At 45.1% G+C, this 21,277-nt stretch overlaps 1 protein-coding gene across 1 annotated transcript; it reads right to left on the reverse strand.

Moving 5' to 3' along the window:
- Window positions 1-9,703: 9,703 nt before the first annotated feature.
- On the reverse strand, window positions 9,704-21,274 carry frmpd2 (FERM and PDZ domain containing 2). The gene is made up of 29 exons (XM_052069265.1): window positions 20,825-21,274; window positions 20,158-20,279; window positions 19,919-20,082; window positions 19,738-19,803; window positions 19,445-19,624; window positions 19,294-19,369; window positions 18,983-19,215; window positions 18,829-18,900; window positions 18,550-18,724; window positions 18,343-18,478; window positions 18,122-18,260; window positions 17,854-18,006; window positions 17,577-17,762; window positions 17,317-17,476; window positions 17,025-17,226; window positions 16,813-16,913; window positions 16,652-16,732; window positions 16,448-16,555; window positions 15,743-15,859; window positions 15,466-15,644; window positions 15,058-15,156; window positions 14,667-14,760; window positions 14,158-14,243; window positions 13,883-14,078; window positions 13,026-13,240; window positions 12,685-12,751; window positions 12,465-12,610; window positions 12,128-12,203; window positions 9,704-11,844 (listed from the first exon to the last, which is right to left on the reverse strand). Exons 2-27 carry the CDS (start codon window positions 20,276-20,278, stop codon window positions 12,570-12,572), a joined length of 3,447 nt encoding a protein of 1,148 aa, XP_051925225.1. The 5' UTR covers window position 20,279; window positions 20,825-21,274; the 3' UTR covers window positions 9,704-11,844; window positions 12,128-12,203; window positions 12,465-12,569.
- Window positions 21,275-21,277: the final 3 nt, after the last annotated feature.

Consider the following 21,277-nt stretch of genomic DNA (forward strand, 5'->3'; position numbering starts at 1 on the left):
AAAAATAAGAAAAATCTCTTATTTAAGAGGCCCCCGCGTTGACAAGCGCCATAGAAACTGGATGGATATTTCAACCTCTTTTCAACCGCTTAGAAAGTGTCACATTTGTTTCTCATATGACTGTAATTTCCTCAAATGTGTTTCTCATTTGTTCTTTTTTTTTGAGCTCTCAATTACTGTCCCATTGACATCACAGGAGTTGTAACAATAAATGCTATCGCATCGTTAGGGTTCCTCCACCTCGCTGAAGTGAGAAACGCGCAACCGGCGGACTGCCACTCAAGCAACCGCGTCTTCCGATCAGCTTATTGTTTAGCTTTCGTGGCCCCGTCAATGTAGCGCTTGGCTGGCTTTCACAGATCTTATCCGCCCCGCGTCCAGATGGAGCCGGCGACTTGGCCAGGAAGCGTCAGATAAAGTGTACGCCGCATCAAATGGAACCAAAGAGGAAAGTGAGCCACATGCGCAACATCGTGTAAGGTGAAGAGTTAAAGAGTCCCCTCAGGACAACTGGGGCCTAATGGGACGTGGATAATCGGCTGTTTCAAACATGTGCGCTAACCTTATCAAGATCTCTCCACCGCAATCTAATTTTTTTTAAAAAGCCCTTTTTGATGTGCTGCACTACAAGAGTTCATAAAATATAGTGACACGAGGCGTGAGAAGATGTGACCAGCAGAACTCGATCTGGAGGAATAATAACATCCGCGTGGAAATGACCCAGGCACGCTTCTTCACCAGACATCCACGATGAACCCTCGAAAACCCCTTTTGGGGACCACCATTCTTTTTTTGATTCTCCCATATGCCTTGTTGACCTTTTTTGTTTTTCTTTGGAAAACAAATCCATTTTATTTTGAGTTGATCCTACCTTGCCTCCCTGCATCGGGGTCCCCCATCCCCAAGTTGTGACAGCCAATGTGTGAATAGGAGCAAAAACATGGCATGGGAACACGGTATTGAAGAAATGACAAACAACGTCGTGAACTCAAATCGTGGCTGAGTGCAGACAGCAGACAAGAGTTATTTGGAGTGCCTTTGTATTTCAGGCATGCTGTTTCACATCTGTAAGCGTGTTCAAAAGAAGACTCCCGACAGGACTGCGGGGACATTCATCAGTCCTTTTCTAGTTGGACTGCTTAGTGACCGACAGCAGCCAAAGACTCAGCAAGCGGCCTGCTTTATTTCATCATGAAACTTTTACACATGGAAAAATAACGAGACATGGAGCCGAGTGGCCTGAGAAAAAGAAAAAAAAAAACAACCCCCCGAGACAAAAGACGTCTGTTGAAAAAAAAAACAAAAAAAAATGTCAATTAGCAACTTACCATAGTCTTCCCTGAAAGAGTGTTTCTGGTCAAGAAAAGAATGAGTCAGGGTTCCATTGTTCACATTTTTTATGTTTGGCTTTAACACCCGAGAGCTCTCCTACGGTGCATCTAACGACTTTGCGACCAAGCGCAAAGAATAATGGAGCAACCGCCATTTACTCTTCCAGTCGCTCTCCCTTGACTGATGCCGCAAAACTAGAAGGGAGTCATTTTTCAAAGAGAGTGTGCAAGTATCGAAAGGTGACACACATTCCGCCATTCACCTGAGTGCCATCTGTCTCCATTTACAGGAAATGTGCGCGCACAAAAAAGGGACTACGCCGGTCTGGACTTGATTCGGAGGCGAGCGGCGAGCCGGCCAATTTGTCATCATTTGGGTGACAAGTGGTCTGAGTGACGCACTCCCTCTCTGACCTCGCCGTGTGCTTTGAACTGACAACGCCGGCACGCATGTCACGGGGTGTTTGCGGGTGAAAAAGCAGAGGAATGACAGGAGGCAAACTGGGGACGTTTAGGGGGAAAAGAAAAACAAAACTGCGTGTCTGGCTTAAATGGGAAAACTCTTTCGCCTATCATAGCTTAGCTGACAGTAGACAAGAGGATTTGGGATACACCCTGGACTGGTCGCGAGCCCATTATGTTTAGTAATCATGGCTACTGTTTCTAGGTAGAAATGCCCCGATCTTCAGGATCAGCAAAGATGCCGAGCTAACCGCTAAGCTGGCCCGAGCTTCCAAAACCTTGAAAAGTGCATGAGGAAATGCGCATGTCAAGACACGGCGACCGCTCCTTTACCACCCAGTTTGGCTACTGTAACAAGCCACACGCTTGCTTCTTTGTTAGCGGGCAGAAACGGCTCTCCCTGTGCGATCGCGGCAGGGCGCAGGCCTTGGAGCAAACTTGCGCTCACTTTGCACCACAACCAAGGGGATTCTCCATCTAATGAATGTTTAATGAGCGAGGAGCAGGGGCCTGTCATTTTCCCACACATGCACAAACTTAATGAGGGCCGTCTCACACGTAGACTGAAGCCAGGAATGGGAGGAATGAGTCGAAGAGGTGTCGGAATGCTTTATGACGGCCTGTCATGTATCTGCATGTATAAATATACAGGTTTCTGCATAAGAAATCTCTGGATGCCTTTAATTTTCAATTTTTAATTTGCCTTGTGGCTAACAGACCATTTTATATAATAAGCTACCTCACGGGAACAGGTCTTCTGTTTTTGAAAACATTGTGGCAAGGTAGATTTGAGAGGGCCCGATAATTTGGTAGCGCGGCACTTGTTATGAAACGCAGATAGCAGTTCTAGTTGTGACCCAGTGGCTTCACAGAGATTTTCACAAGTACGTAGACGGGTTTTTTATTGGTACTTTTATGAGAAACTGTACATCCACTTACTATCATGGACAATTTCAGCCATTAAAGGCAGCCAAACATCTGAGGTGCCATACCCGGAGGAGAGAGTGTGAATCGTGAGTGCAGAAATGAAATATGTGCGAAATATGACATGCAGGACCGGCGGTAAACCCCCGACGGTTGTAAATTGTCTGGAGGTGTCTGAGTGATAAAAGACTCGTGGAGTGAATGCGGGGGCGCCGACGCAACAGCCTGTGGGCCATACTTTGTGCTTCCTATGCGTTTTGTGTTTTTTGTGGGAACTAAAAAAGAGTTTGATCAAAAACAATCCAAATTGGGTCAAAAAGGCTGACTTACTCAGTTAACACCAAAACGTTGGGTCAGTTGAACGACCCACCAGACAACCCAACAGATTGCCTTGTTTTTTACACCCACACTTCAAAATAAAAATTTTTTTTTTTTTTTTTTTTTTTGGTGTATCTAGACCTTGATGGCCACTATCCTGCATGTTTTAGATGTTTCCCTCCCCGCAGCACACCAGATTCAGGCTCGTTATCAGGCACCTGATGAACTTGCTGATGAGTGTGTTGGAGAAAGGGAAACTCCTAACATTTCTAAAATAATAAAATGTTCACTTTTTTTTTACTTTTTGTGCTCCGAATATTTTCATCATCCCTAATCACGGCCATTCATTGACACTGCAAATGTCCCAAATGTGAACTCATCTCTGACTCTTGCAGGGACACCCACCACGCATGAAAAACGATGGCGGTCCCGTGTCTGATCATGTGCCGAGTCGTCTGGGAGCATGCGTGAGGAGATTCAGAGGTAATCTACGTTCTCACCTCCTAAAACAACCTTTACAGACACAAAGAGGACTGGCGGTGATGGATTGTAGTCGGAAAATCCCTTCCTTACTGATCCTTCAAAAGAGAAAAGCCTGCAAAACTCTTTAAGGCACATCCTCTCAGCACGTAGACATGAGGCGCATGATTCAGATACTTTATTAAGATTTTGAGTCACAAAGCCACTGGAAGACATTGTGCTCCACAGCCGATGGGCCGCAATGAAAATGTTTGATGCCGAGCATACATCTGGGATACAGCTTTGGTGCCGAGTACTCTGTGCTGGAGACCGGTCCATGTCCTGCAGACATTTCCTCAGCATTGGACTGAACAAAGATTGATATCAGGATGCACGAGAATTTGAGTTGAGCCAAAAAAAAAAAAAAAAAAGTATTGGATGCAAAAAAGTAGCCATGAGTCTCTAAAAAGTCATAAATCTACAAGTGGATCGCATTACAGGTGCAAAGAGGAGAGTGTGGTCAGTCTGAGCAGACCAAAGCAGAAGTGGAGAAGAATCCATGTGTTTTTTTACCCTGCTTAAGACCGTCTTTGGCAATGTCAAAAACCCCCATCCATTCATACTTTTTATTTTTTTTGTACCACGTATCCTGTTCAGGGTCATGGAATAGGCTAGGTCGTATACGGACCTAAATGCAATTTAGAGTCTTCAATGGATATACTGTGCGTGTTTTTAGACCATGAAAGGAAAACGGACTATCCAGGGAAAAAAAAAAACATGCCCAAAATAAGGAGAACCATCAAAGCCCACACAAAATTTAACCAGCGCTGCACGCGACAAAATGAGCCTAACTCCGGACATGATGGTTTGAACCCGCATGGCGGCTCGCTGATGAGATCGATCGCCTGTTCATTCGCAATTGTACAAGTTGCGTTTCGTTTGGTGAGTCGAGTGATGCGCGGCGGTCTTAAAGTACTTTAATGTCAAGTAATGTAACACAACCTCATGTAAGGTCAAAGCAAACTAACAAAACACGGCGCAACGTAATGTCGAAAAATTGGGTGCCATGCTTGGCAAATTTTGCCCGTTAGTCCATTTCGGTGAGTGTTGGTAGTACAGTACTCTCTGACATTCTCCCTTGTAGTTTCCTGGGTTACGCAGCTGTCCTATAAAGCTGCTTTCTTTGTGTAATGCGTGTGTGTGCGTTTATGTGCATGGAGCTTGTTACTTTTATGACATGCTCTCTGCCTTTTTAACCGCTGGCCGTTTTTTGACCATTGTCGTCCGTGCTCCTTCAATAAGACTTGCATGGCTGAACACAAAGTCAATTGGAGAAAGTGTGGGATTGTTTCACTTCACTGGGCACCAACACGCACCACCAATGGTCCCGAGTATTTGTTGCAGTTCATTTTTAGCGCAGCTGCTACATTGCTAAACATTATTAATGAAACTGAGAACAGCAATGTTGTGTATGGATATCCTCAATAAGTAGGAGCAACCTCTCACTGACTTCTGTGACTCTTGTTTTTGTCTTTCCTGATGCCGAGGGGGCGTGGCCAGCAGGTTAGGAAGTCGAGTCAGTGCCGCCGTACTAATTAGCAACGGGGGCCATTTAAAGCTGGTTCTACGGAGTTGGCTGTGTCATAAAGCATCCCTTCATGGGCGTACAAACCCCACGTCCGACTGTCACTATGATGCCTTTTGCCCGGCTTGGCCAAACACAGCCTGCAGGAATGCGAGTGTTTAATCAGAGGACAAATGCCATATTTTGAGCAGTTTGTTTTTACACCCCAGCGGGAGTATGTGATTGCAGTTCTGTGTGCGCGCTGGTGTCCAGATGAATTTGTGCAGAAGGTACATGTGTTTACTTTATGGATGTGTGCATTAATGCTTGTGACAGGCCGGTCAATACGAGAGTGCACGTTTTCTCAGAATGCATGTGCCAACCTGCTGTGTGTATACCACCGACTGATAATTTGTATACACCTCGCTCTTTTTGAGTTTGCGCTGCATTTGTGTATGTTGGGCTGTTGGCCCAAAGTGGCCACCCATGATGCTTTTCAGGCCTCTGAGTAACACAGCTTGAATCAACAGCAACACAAAACGCATCTGAACCCTGCTGAGTTCTTCTATGGCCATTTACAAGAGGTTCCCTCAAAATACAAACAGAGCATATATGGACCAGTCTACTCGCGCTAAAAACTATGTGAATGGCCGCCTATATGCATCCATCTACGGATTATCTCGGCTGATTATAGGTCAAAGGCGTGGTCTGGACCGTAATAGTAGTCAACCGCATTTATGTAAATGGTTCGACACAAACCCTTTGACTAAGCATAAAAAACCTTGGAAATTTCTTAACTGCCTGTGGCGGAAGGAGGGGGAGCACTGCGTAGTGAGTGTACTGGGCTGGACTCCCAGATAAAGTCTGACTGACCTGGAGCATGTCCATGAAAGATGTTCTAGCAAAACTACTCTTTGAGCCACATGCAGGATTTAAGCAACACAGAGGCGATGTACAATAAAATTTGGTGAACTAATGTATTGTTGCGGCCCATGTCAGGAGAACTCAAAATAATCACTTAAAATTGTGTTGACTCTATATTTTTGTTGGCAGCTGATGCATATTTTCTTCGGAGTCCGAATGAGAAAAGCGGTAGCAGGTGTTTGGACAGGATTTTGAGTTCCAGTTTATTTAATGTAATAATGATAACTTCTAATTTGGCCTGCTAGTGGCTACCTCACACCACTAACCCCTGAACCATAAAATGGGCATTTCCAGACATATGCAGTACATACAAGAAAATGGTGATGAAGAACGTTTGCCTATCCGTCTTGTTTTATTGTCTGTCTACACCTGTTGCTCCACCGATTGTGTTCAAATATCTGTTGCCTAAAGGGTTGCAATGCCGTGACACCAATGCTATTCGTGTGCCTTTCTATGCCATTTTGCATTGTATGTTAGCATTATTATATTGAATGCTTTCTTTGGTTGTCATGCAACGTGTAATTTGCACTGTTTGATGTTTAGTTTTATAGCAAAGCAAATCAAAGCCCCCCCCCCCCAAAAAAAAGCAGAACAACGCTTCGTATCAAAAGTAAAAATACAAATTGGGAAAGCCAGGTCACTCAAAGCTCAAGGCAGCAAATTTCAGATCATGTTTCTCCTCTTTTATTATTTTTTTTCAAAGAAAAATAACTGCCGTGCAAAAAAAAAACACCCCAAAACGATTTCTGACTCAAAGATCAAGTGTCTGCCATCTTTTCTCTTTTGGACTAGGGCAAAAAAAAATGTCTAAGGGTCGTGATAAATGAAATGATGGCAAGGCTACAATAAGTGAAGAAACATGCAGACACACCTCTTGTGCATTTTAACAGAGCTTCTGGCACCTGGGGGATGCGTGGACAGGGATAAACGGTATCATATAACGTTCATCACACTCATTACGGGGAGAAGATGACACGTGCGTTGCAGTGAAATATTACGCAGGCTCAGTGAAGTGTTGCGTCTTGTCACAAACACGCCACATGTGTGGAGAGGATGGATTGCAGATAACAAACAGCTACAAGATATTTCTTTGTAACCCAAGTATGCTGTCATCTTAATCCTAACTGTTCACTTCTGGGCCTAAATCTCCTTGACTCTCCAAACATATCCTTTTTTTTTTTTTAAGATTGTAAAATCAAACTATTTAAATGCTGTAAATGTTTATAGCTATGGTCACCTTTTACAGTCCTGCGGCTGCAAGAGAAAATAAATCCCCGGCCGTCTTAACAGCCTATCCAACCATATGATCTTGAAATCAAAATTCTATGTGTGCCACAGTGGATTTACTTTGCCTTGTGGGATTTAAAAAACAATTGGAGGTAAAGGAGAAATATTTATTGGGATGAGACCGTGAAGCTGGAAGCGCACAGATTTTTCATGGGACGGTTTTAAAACAATGGCTCAATTGTGCATTCAGGAGAGAAAGCTCAGTGGGATACCTGCGCTGTACTTTCAATCATGAACATACAATTGATGTTCAACTTAAACTAATCAAGTAAGCAATTGACTGGTTGATTTCCCCCAAAAGTACAACTAATGAATACATATATTTTTGCCTTGAACCACTTCAATTCCAAAGTCCCCGTACATACCCACCTGCTTATTTCAACTAAGAGATCAAACTTGACGGGACATACATTGGAGTATTGACACCGCCAGCTCTGCACTGCCATCTTCTGTTCATCCAAAAGTCTTGATTGAAATACAACACAGGCGACGGAGGGTGTGTGCACCGTACTTTCCAAAAATCTAAATTTCGATTCACCGACATTATTTTGTGACTTTTTTGAAAAATTGTGTTCTGAACAATGACTTCATAGATGAGGTCTTGTGATATGAAAATGTCCCAGTTTGAAAAACAAAACAAGAAGTCATAAAAATGTATTGATTAATTTACTAATTATTATTCTCAATTTGTTTTGCATGCATTGAAGTTTTTGGTTCATGTCCATGTGTAATATTGTCCAGGACTGTATGAGAAATCACTAATAGCATCCGCTGATGAAGCCGTTAATGTTCGACGTCTTTTTTGACAGTTGGAGGCGAAGTGATCCATCCTGTGATTCCCGTTGATGACAAGTACCACCGACACACGCTGTCAACTTGAATGGTAAGAGGAATCCGTCATCTGTATCGTTGCCGTTGTTCAACGCGTTAAACAGAGTCCACCTTGAGATCTGTAGATCCGATTTCACTTATTTGAACCCATGGACATCGTCCTCGAGAGTTTTCAAATGAAACGACTTGGGAGAATTTGGAGATTTTGTGAGTTGGTGCGTTCACAAATCGGAATAATACAGATACTAAATAACAAGTGGGGGACATATTCAAGCCATTGTTCTATTCAAATTGTGCACATCTTACAGCCTTCCATGCATGCATGCATCGTTTCTTCATTTCAGTTCCAATAGACTGTGCGCGTCGTGCCTTAAATCAACCGTTTGTGAGCGAGAGATTGGAACAAGATGGTCCCGGGGATGGTGATTTATAAAATAAATGACAAGGAATGATTTACGGGAATCTGTGCCACTCTTTCAAAACATTTGCCGGGCAAGGCATTCCGCATAGCAACAATGGGGCTTTTATATGAACCGATGGAAAGATACGGCTGCGGGATTTACAGCTGTTTTTTTTTTTTTAGCCTGCTCATCCTCTGCGATTCATTAGGCCAAAGAGAGAGTTTGGGAGGATAAGTTAAAGGTGAAGAGGAGGAAGGGTAGAAGGAGTGTGAACTACTTTTTTTAAAGCCTGTCTGGAGAAATTAGTCAGTAAATCAATGACTGATTATTTATTTACGTATTTATTTTTCCTTGATTTCCTATCTAGCTGTTAAAGCCTCTGGAAACTCGTGTCGTCTCGTCTCGCACTCGTGTTACGATGCTAAAATTCAACTGAGCCAAAAAAACCCAACAAAATAAAATGACAAAAAAAACCAAAAAAACAAGCAGTCTTTTGCTTGTGAAAATTGGTGGTCTTCAGTTTTCAGCCCCTTTACCGATTTTGTCTTTTAGAGCAGCGTTACTTTCCGCGAGCATTTTTTTTCCCTATGGGTCTTCAGGGAGTGGTTTGAGTGCGGAAATGGCACCTAAGGGGCGGAAAGGCAGCGGTCTGATTGAGGGCACGTCGGCGAGGGTCGGTCTTGTAAAACTTGTCTGGCCCCGATACGATCTTGCTGTTTGTTTCACGGTGGGTGATGTTAACTGCTGTAGCGAGGCGGAGGGTCCCGGGCCTGGTGTGTTTAAACTGGAGATGAAGGGGCCTGGTTGCCAAAAGATGGGAAGGGATAAATTTTGATCGTCCATCCTCTGGGTGAAGACAGGTTGGATTTACAAACACATGTGAGTTGTATATCGTGTATGCATTGGTTGGAGGCTTCTGCCACCTAAATGACAAGACAATACTTGCCTTCACAATTCATTTCCTATCCATAAGGGACATCCGGGAGAGATGTTTTCTTCATCTCGGCCAGCTCAGAGACCTGGGACCCTCACAGGAATATTTTCAAGTATGTCCTGTGTGCTGAGTTTGTACACTGGGCCGGTTGAGTTCATAGGCGCCCCCTCCCACTGTTAAAAAAAAAGAAAGAAACAGCTACCATCTGATTTCTTTCTTTCACATTTGTGCATGCAAACCTGGGTGGTCGTCCTCCTCAAAATTCATCCCCGTAATGTTGCGATGGACTGTGTTTTAAGTAGGAACACATCCGGTTCAGTCTACCTTGCAAGATCCTTCACCTTCTGTCGATCAACTCTGATCTCGCTCTAAAAGTTGCATCAAGGGGCCTCGTTGGATCTATGGCTGTGGTTTATCTCCATAATGTCTGATTTTCTATAACCACGCATGCCTCGAAATCTGAGGCCATGATTTTTAGGAGTAAAAGTTTGATTTGAACCCTTTGATTTGGCGTTGCCGTCCTGACTTTGTTGGAGAAATTTAAGCATTGTCGCTTGTTGTTCGCAAGAAAAGGGAAGGAAAAGCACGTGAGATCAGCTGCAGCATCAACAATGATGTGGACACTTTATTGGACTTTGATGCCTCCTGGTTGCCTCCCTGGTGAGGTGTTCTGGATATTTCCAACTGAGAGGAGGTCGTTGGAGGAACTATCTCACAATTGGGCCAGGGAACGCCTCAGCATCCTCTCAGGGGAACTGAGGAGGTGGCCAGAGACAAGGAAGACCGCGAGCATCGCCATCTCCGAAATGGATAGCTGAGGGAAGATCATGGATTGGATAGACTATGACCATGTCTTCTGCGCTTCAATCCCGCGCCAACTTTGGCACAAAAGAAGACAACAAGAAGTGGCGCATGACAATTGCGGCTTAATATTTATTGGCTGCCAAAGTTCATCCAGCCAGACGAAAATGGTCAAGGACAGTGTACACGGCAGCAAGTATGAAATGTCCACAGCTATTTAACTGTTTAAAAGTAATGCATGTATGCGTTTATTTATCTTCCTTTAACTGGTTTCCATCTCTCCTTGTTGGTTCATCGTTAGTTTGCTGTCTCTGACCTTGTCGCTCTCGCTTGCCTCCATTTTGTTAAATGAGGTATCATATTCCTGTTGTCGAATGAGCAAATCTTAAAGCGCTAGCCCGGGGCGCCGCGATTATCTCACCAGACTGTTTTGCTTTCTGAACGCAGCCGAGACGAATGACGATGGTTTCCGTTGACAGAGTTGCAGAATTCGTCCCTCGAGTCTGTCAACCGGCATCCTCTTGGGATTTCAGTTGTGGAAATTAGATAAACGTGAGGGTACATAGAGGCAGGCAAATGGCCCCGATGCGTGCACCCGAGCCTGCGTTGCCGTCTCTCCATTGGAGCGTGCGTCACAGTAAGCGGCAATGGAAAATCTGAACAATAACCTGTAATGCTGAGCGAGGCCTTTGATGCCTGCCAAAAAAGCATCACTGTGCCCATTTGTCTGAGCTGATGTTTCACAAGGCCCGAGCATTACAACAATCACATTTAACCGTGCGCTTGCGTTGTCACAGTCTATCAGCTCCGAAAGTAGGACCGGCAGTGTGTGTTTGAATGTACGCCCTTTTGATTCTAGGTGAGGACATATTTAGTTAGATGGTGAAAGCTGTATTTAAATTTTTTTTTTTTTTTTACTGAGTTCCCACTCCAAACTCCTCAATTGATATTCTTCCCATCCTCCATCATTCCCCTCATCCGTCATCGCCACGTGCACTGACCTAAGCAGAGGCCGCAGAGGTCAAGACCGCGCTGTCCATTGCTGCTTCTCCGCTCATGAATAAACAAAGGCTAGTGTTTGGGTGTACACGTCCGTCAGGGCGATTACACACAAAACATACACATACTCACACAGCCTTGGGCCGTCTCCACTGGCATAATTAGAAACATTTGGGATCATTTGCAAAGGGAGCACAAGTGGTGATGGGATCCAGATGCACTACTGGCTTTGGCTGTAATACAGGAACCCCTTATTTTACGACGATGGACTGGCTCCTCCTCACCCAGGGAGGCGTGCGCCAGTGTCCGCCCTGCCCAATTTGTCTTCATATTTAACTTGGGCTTTTTTTTTCTTTTTCTTTTTTTTTTTTAGGAGGGGGAAATCATTCACATTGAGGTCAGATTTTGGTTCAGGTAGTTTTATTTTTCATTGAAAATAATAGCATCCACAAACAAAACCTCCAACATATATACCTGTATATAAAAAAAACAACAACTCTGATATCAGGATACATATTCAGAAGCAAAACCCACGGTATTATTTTATGGTGCCAAGAAGCACAGGTATCCTTAAAATGATGTCGTCTTTTTGGTAGATATTCCAGTTGCCTGTGGATGAAAAATAAAAATGACACTATCAGCACCTCCTGGCTAGTAGGTGAAAAATTAAAGGAGCATCTGACTATTTTAAGTACAAGTCTGCCACCTAGCGGCAGATGCTTGGAAATATTTCCCACCAAACCAGTTTCTTACATTTGAGTGAGGATGATTCAAATGTTTTATGCGCGTTTTATACCCAACTACTTCTATGCTCAGATTTGACAATTCAAATACTCTAAAATCTGCACAAGACTCAAATATTTATCGATACTGTTAAGAATCAGTTTCTCACCTTTACTTTGGTTCATGTCGCCGCAAACAAACTCCCGTGTTTCACCTGCAGTCAGTTCATCTGTTTCTTTCGTATGCTGGGAACATAAATTAGATGTGAATGAAGTAAAAATGAATCAGGCTGTCATGCATGCCTTTTCCCCGATAGCCTATTGTAAATTCAGCAGAGCCATCATTCCTCGATCACTCCCCCCCCCAAAAAAAAAAAACACAAAAAAACCCATCCCTCTGAACATCTAATTCCCTGTCCGAAAACATCTGTCTCAATCCCAAGTTAAGCCTCAAGAATTTAGAACTCCAGCTGTTAGGTCCATAATGTTCGGTCACACAGCACTGACCTGCCCTCTTTGCGCAAATCCTCATATGTCATCTCCGTCTGATCAGGATGCAAAGAGAGCTGCCTCCAAATGTTCTTGGTAGCCGCTGTTTGACACACGACTGACTCACGCGCCCCCTGTAAGCTGATGGATCGACGGAAGGATCCCTGAAGAAAACACAAATTGAGAAACCCGAATGTAAAACGTGCGTCTATGGCCGCAAAGAAGTGTGTGTCAATACCTGGTAAAGGCCTACAGAGCGTCAGTCGGACCTCGGGGCCTGACGTCTTGAACAACTTTAGTACTTTCTAAGAAAAAATACAAAATATGAATTGTGAATAATGAAAACGACGCCAAATATGAGCTACATGAGCAAAAACATCTCGAGCCTATCCTAGGGTCTGACATGGATGTGCAGAACAAAGCCTCTGGAAAACCACTTTAGTAGTTTTGGTCAATATCACAAAGACAAATTGTGTCCATCGCAATGGTGACGGTTGTCAGTCTAAAAACTGCAGTTATGATCAAACGTTGAGAGGTAAAAAAGATGACCTAGCAAATTTAAAAGCCGAATCCACATACTGGATAAGACAGCTCCTTGAGCGACTGGCCGTCGATGGCTAAAAGTACATCCCCCTCATTGATCCTGCCACTCATTTGGGCCGGTTGGCCGGGGAAAAGCTGCTTTATCCGGATCAGGTTGCCCAAGTCCGGAATGGGCGGGTCCAGCTCACACATAACGAAGCTGAAGCCCAGACCGTTGGCGCTCTTAGTCAGAGTCACTTCCTGTGTATTGTCTGAGGAGTTTTGGTGAGAGACGATGGAGATGCAGAGAAGATGGAGAGAATAACACACAACGCTGGTTAGTGCATCAAACGTCACACCACTCCAATTGGGCTTGCGGAGTGACAACTAACTTGAGTGTGAGGAGGGCCCGACCGATTAATTGTTGATGTTAGCGCTTTTAAAATCAGTGCAAATGCGAGTAGAGATTTTTTTTTTCGTTGGTTGGAGTAATACACGTACATACTGTTAATATTAAATTACAATTCCCAAGTAAAGGAATCGTTAATTGCGCGTCCTCACAGCTTTTGAAGAACGCAGAGAATAAAATGCAAAAAAAAAAATAGGCAGGTGACAGATTACAAACGGAAATGGCCACAGGACAAATTCGCAGAACACGCTCATTTCATTAAGCAGGAGGGATGGCAGACCTTGAGGATAAGGGAGGCCGGAGGGATAAGAAGTGGAAAGGGCAGGGTCAGAAAGGAAGATCAGGAAGAGGAAGTGTGTGAAAGTTCATCTTCATGCAGTCCGTTGAGTTTGCTTTTGCTAACGTGCGGCTTAGTGACAACCGCCGATATATCTTAAGCAGCGTTCCATCCAGTCTTTGCCGTAAATTGTATTGCAAAATATGTCACGACAAGTTGCAAACGTACCATCAGTAACAAAGTTGTAGTCCCTGGGCCGGTCGCAGAAAATGTGGGAAGGGGTGCTCATGGACGAGGCGCTGTTGATCCCAAACTGCCTGGTAGCTCCATCCACGTTCTGAGTGGGCTCAGTGGTGTCAGTGTCGGCGCTCAGTGAAACTCTCGGGAAGCTTTTGGGCGCACTCTCCACAGCCAAAGTCACCGTCTGGAGAGAGGTGGGTGGGAGAAATTTTTCATCACTGTCCCACTTAACTGCAGAGTGATCAGTCCCACGTTGCACTGACCTCCCCGGTTTTGCACAGGCATTCCACGGCCTGTTCATAGCTGAAACCTTGAAAACGAATCCCATCGACCTCTAATATCTTGTCACCTGCAACAGAAAACAAATACAGTACAATTATATTTTCACTACTTAGCCCCGGTAGACCTCTGTGTCGCCCCGATTCAGCCCCTCCAACATTGTAGTTGATATTCTAAAATATATGTGCCCTCCCTATGTATTGGTTAAGCCCCCCCTTTTGAGAAACCATTCTGGAGCCGTGCCTGGGCAACTTGCTTTTGTGTTTGGGTCAGAGATATTTGCAGTTAGTCTCACTTTTAGTGTTCAAATTCATTCATTTCCTGTTTGTGTGTGTGTGAGAGATAGGCCTCTTCTAATGTCACAATATTGGAATACAGTAGTATACTAGGTACAAGTGTTCATCAAAAAACAAAAAGGCAGAACTTAATGATTTAAATCAAATATAGCGCACAGAAGTTTAAAAAAAAAAAATTAAAAACTACTTAGCTATACCTGCACGTAGGCGACCGTCTCTTTCAGCAGACCCTCCCGGAACAAGGCTCTTGATGTAGATTCCGCCGTTGGGAGCATTAGTAGTGACACCATCCTTGAATGATAGTATTTATCCTCGCATCAATCCAAAAAAAATATCTTAATATTATAAGTAATACTACGACATTGATTGTTGGCCAAAGCGGCAGTTTCGGTGTTACAACAAGAGCAATCTTTCTGTCGCTAATCCTATTCGACCGTGAATGTTAATGAGATTGAGTCAAGAAGACTTTGTGAGCCACTCCTGCTCGTTTCCGCATCGACTCAAGGTTAGCCTCCTTAAAATCCACATTCAGTCACTTAGTCGGTACCGTAAATCCGCCGATTTTTTTTTTTTTTTGTGCAAACTCACCGTGATGCTGATGCCCAGGCTTCCGGCGATCTTCTTGAGCTTCACGATGTTCTCGTCTGACCTCACGCAGTTCAGAGAGGAAGAAAGCGAACAGCCGTCCTTAAAAATGACACCCAACTTGTTGTTACGCGCTCAGCTGTCAAATCCTGTACCGTCACGGCACTTTGATAAAAATAAGGGGTCAGAGTTACCGATACCTTCACGGTGTTTTGCATATATTGTGCATTTTTTGTACACCTCCCCTCCAAAAGTTTAGAATGGTGACGCCAAATGTTTTGGCCTGAGTCAATCCAGCAAAAAACAAAGGCGGCAGGGAAGAGCGTCAATTGACCTTGTTAGAATCCTTTTTGGGGGTGGGGGGGGGGGCAGGTGTACAGTGTATGCACTTAAAAAAAAAGTATGCTCTACCTGCGCGTTTAAGATCCGGACTTCTTGGGGAGGCTGGAGTCTGTTGCCGGTCTTTGGCTCCATCATGACGGAGACAATCTCATCCAGGCTGTCTCCCGGCTGCCCGTATGCCATCAGCGTAGTTTGCGACTCATAATTCCTCAATGCACAAGGCCGCAGAGTGTTTGGAGTTTGTGGGGCTGAGATTTAAAAAAAAAAAAGACACACGAGTTATTTTGTATGCTGACAACACGCGTCCACACCAATGCGCGCACACACACACACAGACACCCAGCACCTTTTGGCTGTGAGATAATAAGCTGCACCTCCTCCGGGCTGCTCTGCATGACCTCCGCTGCCTCGCTAAAGGTGGCGCCCTCCAGGCTGATGTGGTTCAGAGAGATCAGGCGACCACCTAAGGGGAAAAGGTCATTCCAATTGTGCTTTCCGCCAAAACCGCACCCGACAAAGTGCGCTGTTCGTACAATAGACCCGCTAATTATGCTCTAACGGCCAAACAAAACCATACAGAGCAGAACAGAAATGACATTCAAAAATCATATTTTTCATTCATTCATTCATCTTCCGAGCCGCTTGATCCTCACTAGGGTCGCGGGGGGTGCTGGAGCCTATCCCAGCTGTCTTCGGGCAGTAGGCGGGGGACACCCTGAATCGGTTGCCAGCCAATCGCAGGGCACACAGAAACGAACAACCATTCACACTCACACTCACACCTAGGGACAATTTTAGAGTGTTCAATCAGCCTGCCATGCATGTTTTTGGAAAGTGGGGGGAAACCGGAGCACCCGGAGAAAACCCACGCAGGCCCGGGGAGAACATGCAAACTCCACACAGGGAGGCCGGAGCTGGAATCGAACCCGGTACCTCTGCACTGTGAAGCCGACGTGCTAACCACTGGACTACCGGGCCAACTCATATTTTTCAGTGGATTGAAAAAAACAAAAACATTTGAACTTAATATGAGTTCACTTGGATTCGGTACCTGCTCGTATACGTCCATCCTTATCAGCAGGCCCCCCCGGCACCACAGATGCAATAAAAATGCCCAGATCATAGCGTCCCACCGTGTCTTCTCCCACAATCATGATGCCTGCATAAACACGTGATTTGGTCCAACCGAATTACACTTGTGACCCTGAAACCTGCCGTGGGAACCAACTGTTCCGGTATTGTAGTCCAACCTTACCAAGGCCAAGCTTCGGATCTTTCTTGAGAGAAACGCACAGGACCTCTCTCTCTGACGGGGGCCCTAGTTTCGTTGGAGTTTCTGTGCAAGATAGAGATCCACGCTCAGGCGACTAGTTAAGTGAAGTCGACTAGACTCGCCAAAAGCTACTCTGGTCTTACCTCTGGCTGCTGGTGAGCCAAAAGGAGCTTCAGATCCACTTCTGGGAGAACAGGCTGGAGAACGCATACCGGTGCTGCCGCACTGACTGCTGGAGCACGTGCTGCAAATGGGACGTTTCAGAATGGCGTCGCATTCGCACGCAGTCCGACAACATAGTCCAAGGTGGAGGAGAATGGGGATAGGATTTTTTTTTAATGGAAGATTTTTGTACCTTTGTTCGTAAAGGCTCTGGCGCTGCTGTTTAAAGCGGGCCTCGATGCGAGCGGCGACATCTTCACAAAGCCTCGTCAGGGACTCGCTTTGAGGAGTGTTGAGACCGTTGACATCTTGAGGCGTCTCTGAGCCCATGATGGACTTGAAGCGGCTGTTTGGAGTCCGGCAAGCTGTCGTCGCGTATTGAGTAATGTTCTCGTCTAGAGACAAATGCAACAAAATGGCCCCAACAGAGTATCGGTATTATTTCCCCGTCTTTTGAAACGAAAAGTGACGTGCATTCTACTGACCCGAGACCATGCTGTGACTGAGCTGACGAGAATTCATCTCGTTGTTGAACTTGTGCTGCGATGAGCAGAGGTTGCACAGGTATTTGGCTATCTTTGACGTCTCTGCGATGAAGGTGTGTTTCTTCTTACCGGCCCGGCACTCGATTACAAATTTATGCCTCTGGAAGAAGATGATGGGACATTCCGACGGGATTCGTTAGATTCCACATTCTAGTTTTGGAATCATTGGTTGGATAGTTTGGGTTCACCGTAACGCTCACATTGGAGGAAATAGTTTCCGTCTCCCTCCAATAAAACGTCTGGCTTGTGCTCCGGCAGCCATCTTTCACCTCATAGACAATAACGCCTTTGGCACAAACTCCGAGGATAATTTCTCCTTCCACTGGCTTTTTCTCACGTGTCACGCGGTGGAACAAAACACCGTATTCGGGCAACTGCAGACACACCTGCACGATGGGTATCAAATTCTGTTGTTGCGTAAACTCGACGACGCGGCGTCTGCATCGAAATGAAAGGATTTCTCATCAAATGTCTTACTTTGAGGAACTCCAGCTCGGATTCATCTTTGAGCATCTGGGCGTTGTTTGTGTGGAGCCGTTGCAGTTCTCCGAGAATATAAGGCAAGGCGCGTTTCTCTATCACGCTTTTGGGGACATATTGATCGGGGCGACAGTAGTTTCTACCGTACACCTGAGGGAAAAATAAACCCCACGGCATTGTTACTTATCGTTTTAATGTATCTGATTGAAATGCATCCCACGCATCTTTTTCACAACCTCATAATCAGAGCAATGTTTCTCCAAACCTCAGGCATGCAGTCCCCATACTCCGTCTGCAAGGCCAGCGCTCCAAGGTACAGAGCAGTCTCCTCATGGCAGGACAATCTGTTGTCCAAGAGGTCTCTTCGAAGTTGGAGGTAGTACTGGTGGTGGGTCTGTTTGTGCCTGATAGGATGAGACTCTGAATCAGTTTGAGAAGGTGGGCCGGGGGGCGGGGGGGGGGGGGGGGGGATTTTAAAATACTTACAAAATAGTAGAAATGTCATTGACGAAGAATTTGACCCGAAAAAAAAGGACAAAGGTGGTTGAAGGCACTTTCTTCCAGCTCTCGGGAGCAATTTTGGAAATCTTGGTCTCGTTGTCCACGAAAAAAAACTCGTTATCTGATGAGAGAGACATCAACGGAATCGTCATATCCTTTAATGGCGCCCGTTGGCGCAAATTGCTCATATACCATCAATGTAAGCAAGGCCGAAGTAGAAGTGTTCCACCAGATTGGCGTGAGCGACAATCATATCAAACACGTCCCCGCCTCTGGATTTCACCTCGCACTTGATGGCTATGTTCTGACCGTTTGGCATCACCACAGTCAGTTCTCGCTGCGTGCTGGGAGATTTCCCTTTTTTTGACTGCGCCGTGAAAAAACAAAATGGAAGGAAGACCGAACGCTTTTCTCAATGCTCGTTACAAACTTTAAGAGTACAAATACGAGTAAATTTCTTTGGGCTCTCACCAAAATGGATCCAGGCAGCTCTAAGACAACCACGGGCTCATCTGACATTCTTATAAATTCTGGACCCATCTCCTACAGCAGAGATGGAATAATTCATCAGTCATAACCCCCCCACCGAAAAGAAAATGGACTTTTTGCACAGACTTTTCCTCACCTTCATTTTTTTCTCAGTCAGACTCATTGTTGACTCAAACTGTGTGAGAAATCTCGAGTTAGCGCGTCGACCTCCGTCCAGGTACGGGCTACAAACGGTGCGATTGAATTGCTGCCAGCTCCCGTTACTCTCAGTGCGTCGACATCCCGAGGACTCTGGTGTATAGGATGCTCCCGAGAATCTTCTGGAGATCTTCTTTTTTGTCAACCATGTAGAGTTACAAAAAGACCGGCCTGAAATTGAAACCAGTGAGGAAGGTTTGCACGGTACATTGTGTAAATTCTCAACCGTAATACCGTCACCTTCCATACCGTGTAACTTGTCTCTGATGATCTGACTGCGATCACTCAGCAGGGATCCGTTTTCTGTCATCGACACCGGATCTACCTGGGACGAGGACGGTTTGTGCTGTCAGTCAAACCCAGTGGAGAGCAACATCGTCAAAATTTGTGGTCCACGAACTGAATTTCTGTAGATGTCTTCCACCAGCTGCTTGACAAGCCGCTCCGCTGGATGGAGCATAAAGGTCTTGTGGTGAAGCTCGCAGGTCTCCAGCACCGTCATCAGGTCTGTCCGCCTTACTACTGTGTCCTCGCACATGCTCAAGAGTAAACCCTCCAGCGCTGCACTAAGATAGACGGGCTGGGGGGAGTTAAGGAAGGGGCGGGGGGTGTCCACAGGAAGAACATTTCTTAAGAGACATTTTTATCATCTGCTAATTAGTTGGATAGTTGATGTTTGGAGGAGCAAAGTACCTGGTTTTGAGGTACCTGATAATCCACGCACCAGTAAAAAGTCATGCCCAGTGAGTACACAAGTGTCTGTGGGAAAGCAGGGACAGAAAAGGCACCTCGTTGTTCCAAGTTTGCTCTAATAACTGGCTAATAACGATCACGTGATCGAGATCGGGGGTTCCGCCGCAAATGTTTTTACAACCTTTTCAGCTGTGGTTCTTGTAGAGGCGGTGTGACCCTGAATGACTTCAGGAGCCACGAAAGAGGCCACATCATCATTTCGCCCGCAGCTCTTGAAGGCCATACGCCCATTAGAGGACAGTAGCACCGAGCCTGGGCTGAGGACACTGCACATGTTGCCAGAGCCTGAACAGACCACAGCAAGAAACCGTTAGGGATAACTGGGGGATCGTTTGTGGGAATTTACAGGAAGCTAATTACCTTTCTTGGAAACATCCAGTAAGGCCTCGGTGGTGACAAGCAGCAGACACCAGACCTCATCCTCATCGAGTGGTGAACCCCTGGCCTCTAGCACCTCTGCCAGGGTCACAAAGGTCCCCATCCTGATGGAAAACAGAGAGCTGCATGTCAGCAGCCTGTTTTGTGTGATTCACAAAAGCCTCCCACCTCTATAATATCAGCCAGTGATCAAATATTTAACCAAACCAAACCGGATTTTTTGATCTATAGGCCGATAAGAGAACGTGAAGACCCCGGTCATGTACCTTATGTTAGCTTCAATGAAGATCTAAAATAGAGAAGATTTTTTTTGTCTAAATGGTTGTCTTTTCTGTGTGAGGGTTACTTTGCCTGTAGATCAGCTCGGAGCCAATGACCAATCTCTCATTATAATAATAGACACTTATTTCTCATGACTGCATCCACATTGTTTACTAAGTTCTTGAAAAAAATGTGTCCATCTGTCAAGTGGAAATTAGCAAGCGTGCATGCCTTCTGTGTCTGTGTGAGGAAAAAAGTGGTTAAAACAAGATACCGTTAGAAGCTATTTATTCTGCTCCACAGTGCAGCTAGTATTGGGTATTTCTGGTGTTCTTTTAATCATGTTTGGACGTAATAACTATTTGTTTACATGTAAAGTATAGCTTACCTTATTCCCTTTAATTTGCCATAGACATCCGCCTTGTCAATCTAATCCTTCCTCTCACACGTTCCCCGCTGTCATGTCATCCACCTCTCCTTCGTCGCCAGGTCCCCATCTGTCATGACAGCTTGTTGCCTATCTCATTGTCGTCGTCATCATGTCCTCATGACAGGTCAATTGTCTTTGCTGAGACCAAAGTCCCAAGATATCATTTCCTCTGCACTCACAACAAGTGACGTGTCGATTCTGTGTTTTCTGTCATTTTTGACTATTTTTAGACTGGAGACCTAAGCGCATAATTGGATTTGCCAGACAAGCTAATGGCAGCTGTGACAATTAAAGGGCCAATCCAATGGAGGCAGCACTGTCTTAATGAGCCATTTCAACAACAATTGAAATTTAATTTTAATAAATTTGATTTATTAAATACATACTCTTTGGCATTGTATTAATGATAAT

This window comes from Hippocampus zosterae, chromosome 7, assembly GCF_025434085.1.
Source record: "Hippocampus zosterae strain Florida chromosome 7, ASM2543408v3, whole genome shotgun sequence".
Lineage (NCBI taxonomy): Eukaryota > Metazoa > Chordata > Actinopteri > Syngnathiformes > Syngnathidae > Hippocampus > Hippocampus zosterae.